At 39.7% G+C, this 14,492-nt stretch overlaps 1 protein-coding gene across 1 annotated transcript; it reads right to left on the reverse strand.

Moving 5' to 3' along the window:
- Nucleotides 1-4,642: 4,642 nt before the first annotated feature.
- On the reverse strand, nucleotides 4,643-5,706 carry LOC139038475 (acidic leucine-rich nuclear phosphoprotein 32 family member B). Its single transcript, XM_070477237.1, has one exon. The coding sequence runs from the start codon at nucleotides 5,456-5,458 to the stop codon at nucleotides 4,673-4,675; it is 786 nt and encodes a 261-aa protein (XP_070333338.1). The 5' UTR covers nucleotides 5,459-5,706; the 3' UTR covers nucleotides 4,643-4,672.
- Between the last annotated feature and the right edge of the window lie 8,786 nt (nucleotides 5,707-14,492).

The following is a 14,492-nucleotide window of genomic DNA, read 5'->3' on the forward strand; positions in this document are numbered from 1 at the left end:
CAGTAAAGCAACCTGGAGCTTTCCCACATAATAGCTTACTGGATAATACCATAAGTGCTAGTCACTCTGCCGTGTCTGACTCTTTGTGACCCTGTGGACTGTAGCCCACCAGGCTCCTCTGTCCATGGAATTCTCCAGGCAAGAATACTAGAGTGAGTTGCCATTCCCTTCTCCAAGGGATCTTCCGGACTCAGAGCTCAAACCTGGGTTTCCTGCATTGTAGGCAGGTTCTTTACCATCTGAGCCACTGAGGAAGCCACCATAAGAGGGAAGTATTATTATTGCCCTTTTAAACAAGGGAGAACTGAGGCTCTCAATCTGTAGATAAGTAACTGTGAGAAATTATATAGCCCTCAGCATATAGTGAGTGAATGAAGTCGCTCAATCGTGTCTGACTCTTTGCGACCCCATGGACTGTAGCCTACCAGGCTCCTCCGTCCATGGGATTCTCCAGGCAAGAGTACTGGAGTGGGTTGCCATTTCCTTCTCCATAGCATATAGTGGAGGCTCCCAAATTCTGGCATCCCTGAATCCAGAATCCATCTACTTCCTTCTATTCAGCAAGTCATTATAATCACTGACTCTGTTTCTATCCTGTGACCAATCCTATAGTCCCCCAAAGCAAATTAAAATGTTTAGGCCAATTTCCTATATGAGTAAAAAATGAAAAAGGATATTGTGAGAAGACAGAGGTAGGCATTCATTGTAGTTATGCTGCCACAAGCCAGGGAACACCTGTGCCTTTCAGAAGCTGGAAGAGGAAGAAACTGAGCTCCTCAAATTTGGTGCTTTACTGACACTAGATTGGTGCCTTACTTCTCAGCAGAATACTCCGCAGACATATATTTTGAGATGCATTCATGGGGGTCACAGGTACCCTGAAGCTCTAGGTCAAGTATTTAAAAAGAAATATATATATATATATATATATATATATATGGCATAGAGAAATGAGCCTTTTCATAAAACATTTAGCTGCTTATAAATCTATATGTAAGAACTTGAAACTGAATAATCTAGTGAAGTTTCCTTTCTCTGATTTGAAAGTCAATAAGTATATCATCAAGAGACTGAATCACTCTGGTACATTCTGGTAATAAATAGTAGGAAGACAGATGGTTATAAAAAGACATTTAAAGTAGAAACTTGGAGGACAGTCATTTCAAAGTTTCTTTTTTCTGGATGTGACATAGTGGTCATACTTTATAAACCTACTACGGTCATTTAGAATGTTTTTCCTACTTAAGGAAAGTAAAGAAAGAAAGAACAAACTAAGGAAAATATTGTGGCACAAATAGAAATAACATACTAAATAAAAGTTATTCATATTTATCAAAAAATAAATGTTTTTCTGGAACTCTCTTGGTTTTTCAATGATCCAGCGGATGTTGGCAATTTGATCTCTGGTTCCTCTGCCTTTTCTAAAACCAGCTTGAACATCTGGAAGTTCTCGGTTCATGTATTGCTGAAGCCTGGCTTGGAGAATTTTGAGCATTACTTTACTAGTGTGTGAGATGAGTGCAATTGTGCCGTAGCTTGAGCATTCTTTGGGACTGCCTTTCTTAGGGATGGGAATGAAAACTGACCTTTTCCAGTCCTGTGGCCACTACTGAGTTTTCCAAATTTGCTGACATATTGACTGCAGCACTTTCACAGTATCATCTTTTAGGATTTGAAATAACTCAACTGGAATTCCATCACCTCCACTACCTTTGTTCGTAGTGATGCTTTCTAAAGCTCACCTGACTTCACATTCCAGGATGTCTGGCTCTAGGTGAGTATCACACCGTTGTGATTATCTGGGTCATGAAGATCTTTTTTGTAAAGTTCTTCTGTGTATTCTTACCACCTCTTCTTAATATCTTCTGCTTCTGTTAGGTCCATACCATTTCTGTCCTTTATCGAACTCATCTTTGCGTGAAATGTCCCCTTGGTATCTGTAATTTTCTTGAAGAGATCTCTAGTCTTTCCCATTCTGTTGTCTGAGTCTTTGTGACTCATGTATGACTCATGTCCATCGAATCTGTGGTACCATCCAACCATCTAGTCCTCTGTCGTCCCCTTCTCCTCCTGTCTTCAATCTTTCCCAGCCTAAGTGTCTTTTCTAAGGAGTCAGCTCATTGTACCAGGTGGCCAAAACATTGGAGCTTCAGTCTCGGCATGAGTACTTCCAATGAATATTCAGGATTGATTTCCTTTAGGATTAACTGGTTTGATTTCCTTGCAGTCCAAGGGACTGTCAAGAGTCTTTTCCAACACTACAGTTCAAAAGCATCAGTTCTCCGGCACTCAGGTTTCTTTATAGTCCAGCTCTCACATCCATACATGACTGCTGGAAAAACCATAGCTTTGGCTACATAGACCTTTGTCAGCAAAGTAATTGTCTCTGCTTTTTAATATGCTTTCTGGGTTTGTCATAGCTTTTCTTTCAAGGAGTAAACGACTTTTCATTTCATGGCTGCAGTCACCATCTGCAGTGATTTTGGAGCCTAAGGAAATAAAGTCTGTCACTGTTTCCACTGTTTCTCCAGCTATTTGACATGACATGATGGGACTGGATGCCATAATCTTAGGTTTTTGAATGTTGAGTTTTAAACCAGCTTTTTCACTCTCCTCTTTCACTTTCACCAAGAGGCTCTTTAATTCCTCTTCACTTTCTGCCTTCTAGTCAAGTCCTTACTTAATTTCTCCTCCCATTCAATTTTCCCATTCAACATACCAATCTGACTTACTAATTCAGCACTAAACCTTTTCGCCACCTCTTGAATAAATAGTGTTTCAATCATCTATTCCAATTTCCTATGAGGCCAACAGTCAGAGAGTGGTAAGGAATATGGTATGTCCAGCTCATATTATGTTTTCCTCACCATTTAGTGTCAGTAAAATGTGTATCTTAAGAGGGGAAAAAAATAGTTGTCAAATGAGCAAAATAGATAAAGAACTTTACGTCCCAAACATTAATTGTATTTTCCAGAGTGCTTTGGGTCTAAGTAAGTAGAGCCTAATATAGCATAGGTTCAAAATCAGTGAGCTTCCCTGGTGTCTCAGGTGGTAATGAATCCAATCCCTGATCCCTGGGTTGGGAAAATCTGGAGACGGGCATGGCAACCCACTCAATATTCTTGCCTGATAAATCCCAAGGACAGAGGAGCCTGGCAAGCTGGAGTCCATGGGGTGGCAAAGAGCGACTAAGCACAGCACAGTCAAACTCAGTAACATCTAATTGTGGCTTGTGGTGATCTCAGAAAGGTTCAGTGTAATCTATTTGTGAACATGCCATCTTTTCCCCTCAGGGAAATTCACCCACTTCCATTTTCAAGCAATTTCCTTTTTTATCATTATTGGGTTTTTCTTTCTCAGATGCCCAGTGTTCTTTCAGCCTTCTGGTATAAGGCCTGAATATCTACATAAACACCTATATCATGAACCCAGCTGTCTTACTAAATATCTGCCTTAGCATTTCCATCCTCTTTTGGGTCACCATTGAGACTTTTTTGGTGGACATCTCCATGACCTATTTTAACTCTTTAAGTTCCGTAACTTAGGTGGCCTGTAAGAGTTTTTGTTTGTTTGTTTGTGGGGTTTTTTGGTTTGTTTTTACTAGTCATCATCTACAACCTCACATTTAGCCACATAACAAAGCTACGGCATACACACCAAGATCTGGTGAATATATAAATACTACCCAGAAAGTAGCGTCCTAACTTCATTCACAGTTAAGTAGATATCTCGCAACCCTGCCATTTTTCAGCTTGCTCTTATTGAGATTTTGCCATTGGCTTATTATTACTGCTGAGCTTTCCAGGTGACTCAGTAATAAAGAATCTACCTGCCAATGCAGGAGATGCAGCAGATGTGGGCTTGAACTCTGGGTTAGGAAGATCCCTCAAGGAGGAAGTGGTAACCCACTTCAGTATTCTTGCCAAAAAACTCCCCTGCTTAGAGAGCCTGTCAGGCTACAGTCTGTGGGGTGGCAAAGAGTTGGACATGACTGAGCAGCTGAACGCACGTGTGCACACACACACAGACAGTTATTACTGCTTATTGCCAAATAGCTGTGAAACCTTCAATTCAGAGCAGTTTGCTTAATCTCTTTTGAGATGTCATGGGACTCAGACCACAGAGTAATGGGAACAGAGAGTTCTCAAAAAGAACTATTACTGACCTGATGAGCAGAGTAACAACTTGCTCATATACACTGTAGATGATGAATTTTCCCTTTAGTATTTGTTTGACAGCACCATTTCTTTTTTTTTTTTTTTTTTTTTTTTAAATGTTAAGATTTTATTTACAAAGCTTCTTTGTTGTACAGAAAGTAAAAATGCTGTTACAATCTTGGTGTGACTGGCAGCCACGGACAGTTGACTCACCAATCACAGCTATCCACACTACAGCAAGTCTTACACAAAAACCTAACAACGCTTACAATTTTGTTGGGGTGAAGTCCCTAAGCTTGGTGGTGGATTTCCAAGAGGGACTAAATGGAGGAAGGTGGAATGTCACAGGAACTATTCTTTGGCTCTTTGGGTGGGTGGGTGTCCTGGGGTTTGTATCACAGCTACCTTTTTTTTTTTTTTCTTTAAAAAAAAAAAAAAAAAACAGCTACCAAATCCATGTCAGCAGTCCAACCAATACTCAACAGTTCTTTTTTTTGCAGGTTACTGGGGTCTTATTAATCATCTTCTCCTTCATCATCTGTTTCTCTCTTCCTCTTTTCACCTTTCCCGCTTTCTTCCTCTTCTTCATCTTCATCTTCATCTTCATCCTCATCCTCATCATCTTCATCAACTTCTCCATCTTGTCCAAATTCTTCTTCCTCCCCACTGACTTCATCTTCATCCTCCTCCCCTTCTACATCTTCATCTTCATCGTCATCCTCTTCATCATCAAACTCTTCTTCCTCGCCGTCTTCATCCTCCTCCTTATCCTCATCTTCTCCTTCCTCATCATCCTCGTCTTCATCCACACCATCCACCTCGGCATCTGAATCTGGGGCTTCACGATCCTCTCGGTCATAGCCGTCCAGATAGGTCAGCTGGGGCAGGAGCCTGAAGACACTCTCTCGGTAGTCATTGAGGTTAGTGACCTCACAGTTAAACAGGTCCAGGCTCCTCAGACATTCCACCTTTTTCAAAGGTTCCAGGGTGCTGATATCTTTCAGTTTATTTCCACTTAAGTTTAGATGTGTAAGATTTGGAAGTTTTTCTGCTAACATATCCAGACCTCCACAGATTCTATTGTCACTGAGCTCAAGCTTTTTCAATTTAGGTAGTTTGGGAAGATTTGAAACTGAAATCAAGCCTACATTTATTAAACTGAGGAACTCTAAGTTCACAAATTCAGCTGTTAGGCCCTCAATTTTCCCATCATTTGATTTGCAATTGTCCAGGACAAGTTCTCGAACAGCTGCCGGGGTCCGGTTCCTCAGCTCCAGGTGGATCCTCCTCTTCATGTCCATGTTTCTCTCTCTTCCCCCCTCTTCAAACTTAACTTTCCGCGGCGGGGGCGGAGGGGGGAGAGGCGTCCCAGCCTGCGCAGCGAGGGCCGTCGGAAGGGGTCTGCTTGAGGCAGAGGCCGACGGCGCGGTCCTGGGTGGCGGGCGGCGTGCGGGCAGGCGAGTGGAGCCCCCGGAGCCAAGTTACTCGCGGGAGCGGAGAGAAACCATGGAGGGAAAAGGGGGCAGGAGCGCAGCTCTGGTCTCACTACCGCCGCCCCCGGCCGCGGCCCCGCACTCGACAGCACCATTTCTATTTTATCAGTGTGCTTTGTTGTGTCACTCCCCTCAGAAACCTTTCTGATATTACCCAAGACAAGATGTCTTGAAGGTTATCTGATGTCCTTCAATGGTGGGAGTGGTTTAAAAGTTATCAATTGTATTTCAAATGGGTTATATGAGCAGCTATCTCAGGAAGAGAGAAAAGCAAATAGGTTCCCCTAAGGAATCCTATTAAATTTCTGCCAAAGGCTACTATATATTTATTCTTATTGTGTAGATGGCAAATTTCATCTGAACAGTTGATTCATAGGGTCCAAGTGAGTTTGTGCTATCACTCTATTTGTTGTTTTTGTTTTAAATCATTAATTTCCTCTCAAAATTTCCTCAAATTAGATATATCTTCGGTAGCATTGTGACTCAGCATTGTGGTCAAAAATAATTCCTAGAGAAGGAATTTTGCCAAACTCAAATACTTCTGCAATTCTCTGAAATTCTTGTTTATTGCAAAGATGTTAGGGGTAATTTATTTTTAATGATTTGATTACTGTCTCTGCTCTATTCCATATCATTCCCAGGAATGCACAAATTGGTCTGGGCTTTGTTATATTAGCTAGATTGATGAACCAGGCTCTATTTGTCATATATGTCCCTATACTTTTTTCTTCTTCTTAAGTTTCTTCCTCTGATGATGCAATTATCATGATATAGTCAATATAGTGTACACATATGTTCTTGATGCTAAACCTGGATGGCTCAGCAGGTAAAAAATCTGCCTGCAGTGCAGGAGACATGGGTTAGATCCCTGGGTTTAGAACATCCTCTGGAGAAAGAAATGGCAACCCACTCCAGTATTCTTGCCTGGAAAATCCCTGCACAGAGGAGCCTAGTGGCCTACAGGGTTTCAAAGAGTCAGACATGACTGAGCAACTAAGCACAGGCTTTTGAGAGTTTTTAGTGCCTTCAGATTTCCATTGTCCAGTATGAAAGTCACCTGCCACAAGTGGCTTTTTAAATTTAAATGAATAAAATTTAACCAAAAAAAAGTCAGGTAGTCTATTAATTACACTTCAAATACACAATAGTCACTTGTAGTTAGTGCCTAAACTATTGCCAGTGTATTTCAAGAACATTTCCATCATCATCAAAAAGTTCTATTAGTAGCATTGCAGTAGATTATGAAAATAAGTCAGCAAATTCAAATTTTACTATGGCAAATATCCACTAAGTTCCTGTGCATGAGGGTGTAATTTGCACCAACCCCTTTGGTCTTTTGGCCAAACTATGTACTTATCGCATAGCTTGTTTATATCACTTCAGAAAGAGCTGACACAAATAGAAGAACCACCTTGCTTAATACTACATAGTCTAGTTTTGACTTCTAGGATCCATCTGTGTTATGCACTAGCCAGGCAGTATCATTCAACAGGACATTATTATGAATCAATATTCCCACCACAATTTCCTTGACAAGATCAGTGACCTCTTAGTGACCTCCAGAAATTCTACATAGCCAAATGTGAGGGAAGCTAGGACAATTCCAATGGCTCCCATTCAGCATGATCAATCCAAACTGTGTGAAGGTTAAACTCAGGTGATATCTATGAGAAAAGGGCAAAAACTTCATGCACCATTCACAAGTTACATCCATCTCAATTATGCACCACAATTGATGTAGGTATCATTTGCTGTTGCTGTTCAGTCGCTCAGTCGTGTCCCACTCTTTGCAACCCCATGGACTGCAGCACTCCATGCTTCCCTGTCTTCCACTACCTCCCAGAGTTTGCTCAAACTCAAGTCTGTTGACTCAATAATGCCATCCAACCATCTCATCCTCTGTACCCACTTCTCTTCCCACCCTCAATCTTTTCCAGGATCAAGGTCTTTTCCAAAGAGTGGGCACTTTGCATCAGGTAGCCAAAGATTTGGAGGTTCAGCTTTAGCATCAGTCCTTCCAATGAATATTCAGGGTTGATTTCCTTTAGGATTGACTGGTTTGATCCCCTTGCTGTACAAGGGATTCTTAAGAGTCTTCTCCAACACCACAGTTTGGAAACATTAACTCTTTGGCACTCAGCCTCCATCATGGTCCAATTCTCACATCTATACAAGACTACTGGAAAAACCATAGCTTTGACTATATGGACCTTTAGTGGCAAAGTAATGTCTCTGCTTTTTAATATGTTGTCTGGGTTTGTCATAACTTTTATTCTAGGTAGCATAACTACCAAATAAAATCTCCAGTCACATATTCCAGTTCGTAAGTACATTGTTCCTCTCATCCATAGTGTATCCAACCCTTACAGTTTCAAATCCAGGCTTTTCAAATCAACATTTCCTATGTCCCTTAAGTATTACTGTACTCTGAGTACCTGTATCTCACAATTCTAAGAATTTTTGCATATCACTCTTTGGTCATTCACTCAAATCATTACAATAAGCCAAGACCCTAGGAGTTGAATGAGCAGATTGTTGTTGTTATTTTTAGTTGCCAAGTCATGTTCAACTCTTTTGTGACCCCATGGATGATAGCCACTAGGCTCCTCTGTCCATGGGATTTTGCAGGCAAAAGAACAGTAAAGTGGGTTGCCATTTCCTTCTCCAGGGTATCTTCCCAACCCAGGGGTCAAACCCATGTCTCCTACATTGACAGGCAGATTCTTTACCACTGAGCCATCTGGAAAGCCCAGAATGAGCAGTTCACATCCTTTCAAACTTTCTTTCTCAGATGTGATGGTCTTATCTAAAGGGATGATTTCAATTTAGATTTTATCTAAATCACAGTCATCATAGTGAAATCTAGAATCCTCTAATCTAAGATAGAAAAGGATAGATTTTTTCCAAGTTTGTCAAATTTGCCATTTTGCTCTAATCAGTGGGGCTGTGGCAGGAGAAGCATTCCTACCCAACAGGCATTGATCATGTGTTACATAACTCCTAGGATAAACACCTCCATTTTCTTTTTTCCCCCCAACCACTTCTCAAAAGTCACCTAAAGAGCTCTACCTTATTTCCCACTTTCTATCTTTCCACTTCTCTTCACTGCACTCTTTCTTTGACAAGGTATTGCTCCTTTGGCTCTCCTGTAGTCCTGCACATTCTAACTGAACTAGCAAGTAACTCTCTCTGAATATACTCTGTTCTTCCAAAAATAAAAAATCATATAATATTACCAAGATTATATTGTGCATGCCCCCTCTCCCGTCACATCTGTAATCATCAATGTCAATGTCATTAAACCACCATCATCGTAAAGCCAGACTAATGCCTCTTGCACTCACTGATAGCTTTTCATCTGCTTAGAAGAGTATCCCATTTTGGGTAGAGGTGACAGTAAGGCAAGTTTTACGCTCAGTTTTTTTTCCAAACTCTCCAGTTAACTCACTGCAGCAGATTAACTGTCATATCATCTTGAAGGATATGATCACAGATGTTCAAAGACACTTGGAGATCAGTTATCCTCAGTAGCAGAACTGATTGATTGATGTGTAGGGAGGATGGCTGTTAAGTCTTTGTCGGAGACAATTCAGTCATCCCAGCTACAAGAACTCCTGAGAGATCAATTACAACTGCATCGAAATCAACTTCTCCTGCCCAGTTCTGTCTTCTTCCTTTGTTTATTGTTATGTAACTACCAAGCCTATCCCCATTAATATTCTAAATGCAACCTTTCATCAAAATCTTTCCAAACAACCCAATCTAAATTCTGAATGAGTTACTGGTCTCTGTTGAATTTGAGCATCACTGAGGATGCTTTAGTTGTAGTATTTGTTTAAAAATCCCTTATATCAATAATTTTTGGTACTTCCTTGTGGTCTTTTCCTATTTCTTAGCAAAGATCCTCTCAATGGTGCTGCCCAAATGGTCAAGGACTAGCTTCCAGTGTTCTTAGAACCACATAGACAGAGGTTAGACCCTCTTAGGATTCAGCATATGACATTCTTACACTGATTGAATTCCCTTGTTTTGGCACTGTAATCATGTCCTCAGCTCACGCTATGGTACCGTCAGGAAAGTGTAATCTCCTCGGTTCTATCTAGTCACAACAAAGATTTGAAGCAACGGACGTTAAAGCCCTCAGCGCGTCACAACTCTCAGACAGTCCATGTTATAGTTCTTGGACAGATCAGTTTTATTTAGAAAATAAAGGAAAATATATCCTCAAGGCGTGAGGGCATGCCAACCCGAAGATGCGAAGAGAAGAGAGAGAGAATGCGTGCATGCGCAGGAGAGAAAGACTCCTGGCCCTTTGACTCCTCTTGTGTTTTTTTCCTCCCCCCTGGGCCCACCCTATTAAATTGGGCTAGGCAGGAGTGCTGTTTGTTCTACCTGAGGTCCTCACTCCAGTGCTCAGACCTTCCTTTGACCTTACTTTGTTCTATTTTTGCAGACTTTTCCCTTCCTTATCTTTTAGCCACCGACATTTTGGGCTCCTATTTCCTATTCTAACTACCTAACAGTACCCAATGTGTAGCCTCTCCTTTTGCCTTTACAAAGAATAAACCCCTAGCTTTCTACAGGGTATGTAGAGCAATCAATCCATGTAATGGATCTGAAATCAAAGCTAAGGATCAAACTAATCCTTAAACAGGTTCCAACCAATCCTTATTTAACACCATTCTCTCATAGATGGTACTGGCATTTTCTTTAGTTTTTTGAGGATTCTTCCTTAGAAATTAGGTTATTTTTTATCCTCTTATTCATTTTATACGTTGGTATTTTCTTCATGTCTTGAGCCTGTTACTACTCACTGATGCCTTCACCAAACTTTCTGAAAGGTTTTCATGAAAATGTAACTTGACTTTGTGTTTTTGTTTCTATTTGTTATATAAAAGTGAGAGTGAAAGTGTTAGTCACTCAGTCGTGTCTCACTCTTTGGGACCCCATGGATTTCTTTAGGCAAGAATACTGGAGTGGGTTGCCATTTCCTTCTCCAGGGAATCTTCCCAACCCAGGAATTGAACCCAGGTCTCCTGCAATGCAGGCAGATGACTGAGCTATGAGGGAAGCCCCATTTGTTGTATGATTGATTGTTAAAACTGAGAATTCAGAAATATGCATTTGAGAAGAAAAATTCTTTAAAAATCAATTGGACCTTTAATACAAGGAAATGTGTAGATTTGAGGAATTAAGTTATCCGTCACATTAACTGGTTGCCATAAAAAGTTGGCGAGGGTGGGATGTTTCAAGAGAACAGCATTGAAACATGTATATTATCTAGGGTGAAACAGATCACCAGCCCAGGTTTGGTGCATGAAACAAGTGCTCAGGCCTGGTGCACTGGGAAGACCCAGAGGGATCCGGTGGAGAGGGAGGTGGGAGGGGGGACTGGGATGGGGAATATATGTAAATCCATGGCTAGTTCATTTCAATGTATGAGAAAAACTACTGTAATGATGTAAAGTAATTAGCCTCCAACTAATAAAAATAAATGGAAAAAAAAAAAGTTAGAAAGCCCAAGACTGAGATTCTCTGTCAGTAATTTGTTTTGAGACCTCAGATCTGTGTAAGTCTTAATGCCTTCATTTTAAAGATAGATTAATAGCTATACTTCAGCTCCTTATGTTTTATAAAAATAAATATGTTATAAGTATATGATGCTTTAAAATGTAAATTAGTATGCCAAATGAAATGCATTTGCACATATAAATATTAAAAAGTGTTGTTTTTGTTGCATGTCTGTTTTTTGAGACAAAGTATTTGAAATAAATATATTCATATTCTCATGTAAGTAAATTTGGAAAGCATTATGGAAAATACATGATAGATGTCATCAAATCATTAAACATTTAAGCTTAATAGATGCTTTAAATATATATACTCTTTGCAATGATGAAGTAAGAATGCTCTGAATGTATTCCCTTGCTTAAAAAAAAAATCTGTAAATTATTCAGATAATTTACTGAACTATAATGTCTGAATTATAATGACTATATAATTCCATTTTTTAAATGGCCTTTTATAAATTCTTTTAGTTTTATAAATATACTTTTAAAATCTTACACTTTTATAAGTTCTTATACTTTAATTTTAAAATTTAATTTAATTTTAAAAGTGAGAAGTAATCAATGTATCAAGGTATCTAACAAAGTTGTGCCTTTTTTCAGTTATCTTTTTGCACCATGACTCCAGGTGTATATTAAATATTTCAAGTTAACACTTAATTTCATTGTCTTTCCTTTCATTATCCCCAACAAATTAAAAATAGAAGCTATTCTAACTCAATCTTTTAAAGGTGATTAGCACATTGTATTGATGTTTTATTAATAGATTACACTGAAATCAAGGAGTAATCTTAATTTCTGATAAGAAATTTTTATAATTAACATCAGTGTTTTTAAATATTGAGTATTAAAGACAATCTATAATATCTACAGTTAATTTGCACTCAAACTTTTTTCTATATAGAGAGGTAGAGTACAAATAGATAATAGACATTCATCCATTAATCTTTAGTGTGGAATCACTTTATCTGTTTGACAAAAATAATTCTCTCCTCTTCCTTTACCAATCCATCTATATCTTTCCTAAAGCACGTATTTGATGGTCATGAGTAATGAAATAAAAAACAGTCTTTAAAAATATCAGTATTAATACTTCATTTTGAAAAATGCATTATATTTCTATTACTTTTTCTCTGCATTCTCATGATAGCATTTTTCTTCCTTCAACAACATATTCTTTTCTTCAGTAATACCAATCAGAGATTTCTATAGCCCTATTTGGTCTTTTAAAAACACATCAGGCTATTCCTTTGCTTAAAAAGCATCCATTGCTTCCCAGGGCACTCAAGATAAATGCCAAACTCCTCTCCAATTTCTCAAACCTCACAGCATGCTGTTCCTACTCCTTAAACACTAGTTTTTAATTACCCCAAATGCCCTTCAGTTTCCAGAACTCACTTTGCTCATTCCAAACTCTGCCTTCTATCCATATTCAATTTGCCTTTGACAGTTTTCCCTTATTCCACCATATGATCAGCTCCTTCTCATCCTTTAGGACTGAGCATAGAAGTCATTTTTTTGCCAGTGAGGCTTTAAAAAGACAACATATTATGAAATAGATCTCTTGCGTTGCTTTGTAACATAGCATCCTCCTTGTGCCTTCATAACATTTAAGTTCAATTCAGTCGCTCAGTCATGTCCACTTCTTTGCAACCACATGAACCACAGCACGCCAGGCCTCCCCGTCCATCACCAACTCCCGGAGTTTACCCAAACTCATGTCCATCGAATCGGTGATGCCACCCAACCATCTCATCCTCTGTTGTCCCCTTCTCCTCCCGCCCTCAATCTTTCCCAGTATCAGGGTCTTTTCAAATGAGTCAGCTCTTCAATCAGGTGGCCAAAGTACTGGAGTTTCAGCTTCAACATCAGTCCTTCCAGTGAACACCCAGGACTGATCTCCTTTAGGATGGACTGGTTGGATCTCCTTGCAGTCCAAGGGACTCTCAAGAGTCTTCTCCAACACCACAGTTCAAAAGCATCAATTCTTCGGTGCTCAGCTTTCTTTATAGTCCAACTCTCACATCCATACATGACCACTGGAGAAACCATAGCCTTGACTAGACAGATCTTTATTGACAAAGTAATGTCTCTGCTTTTTAATATGCTGTCCAGGTTGGTCATAACTTTCCTTCCAAGGAGCAAGCATCTTTTAATTTCATGGCTGCAACCACTATCTGCAGTGATTTTGGAGCCCCCAGAAATAAAGTCAGCCACTATTTCCACTGTTTCTCCATTTATTTGCCATGAAGTGATGGGACTGGATGCCATGATATTAGTTTTCTGAATGCTGAGTCTTAAGCCAACTTTTTCACTCTCCTCTTTCACTTTCATCAAGAGGCTCTTTTGTTCTTCTTCACTTTCTGCCATAAGGGTGTTGTCATCTGCTTATCTGAGGTTATTGATATTTCTCCCGGCAATCTTGATTCCAGCTTGTGCTTCTTCCAGCCCAACGTTTCTCATGATGTACTCTGCATATAAGTTAAATAAGCAGGGTGACAATATACAGCCTTGACATACTCCTTTTCCTATTTGGAACCAGCCTGTTGTTCCATGTCCAGTTCTAACTGTTGCTTTCTGGACTGCATATAGGTTTCTCAAGAGGTGGGTCATTTCCCACAGTTTTAAAGTCAATTTCTAGTTTGCCTTTATAGCTCTCTTCATTTAGATTATAAATATCATGGGATATCATACCAGGGTTATCTAGCTTGATACCTAACCTATGACAGATACTTTTGGCTATAAGTCAAATGTCTAAGTGAATGCACCTACAATTTAGAAAGGAGATATAGGAGACATGAGTTTGAACTTTGGGTGGGGAAGATCCCCTAGAGGAGGGGATGGGAACCCACTGCAGTATCTTGGCTGGAGAATCCCATGGAGAGAGGAGCCTGGCGGGCTACAGTTCATAGGTTCGCAGAGTTCGATACAGCTGAAATGACTGAGCATGGGTGCTTATATATATATGATATTTATGGCATTAATTCATTGTTTGACTTAAATTCAAGTGTAATCACTTATTAAAGTGTAGAAATAACTTAAATGATTGTATATGTCTCCATTTTGTTTTTTGCTGGCAGCTTTTAAGGTTCACACTCCCTTTCGCCTCTTTGTCCCACATCTGGGCAAGCTGATTAAAAAGAAACAACCCAGGTGCTGACCTTTGCAGCTAGTGAGAGAGTCAAGCCATGTGTGTAAATACTCATCCTACTTCCATCTCTGAACCAACATAATAACTTCAAGCTAGACTGCTCTCCTTGCTCTCTCAAGCCATT

This window comes from Odocoileus virginianus, chromosome 15 (assembly GCF_023699985.2).
Source record: "Odocoileus virginianus isolate 20LAN1187 ecotype Illinois chromosome 15, Ovbor_1.2, whole genome shotgun sequence".
In the NCBI taxonomy this organism is placed as follows: Eukaryota; Metazoa; Chordata; class Mammalia; order Artiodactyla; family Cervidae; genus Odocoileus; species Odocoileus virginianus.

Excerpts from the sequence above, each read along its gene's own strand:
- LOC139038475 (XM_070477237.1), bottom strand. The coding sequence starts at position 5,458 with ATGGACATGAAGAGGAGGATCCACCTGGAGCTGAGGAACCGGACCCCG.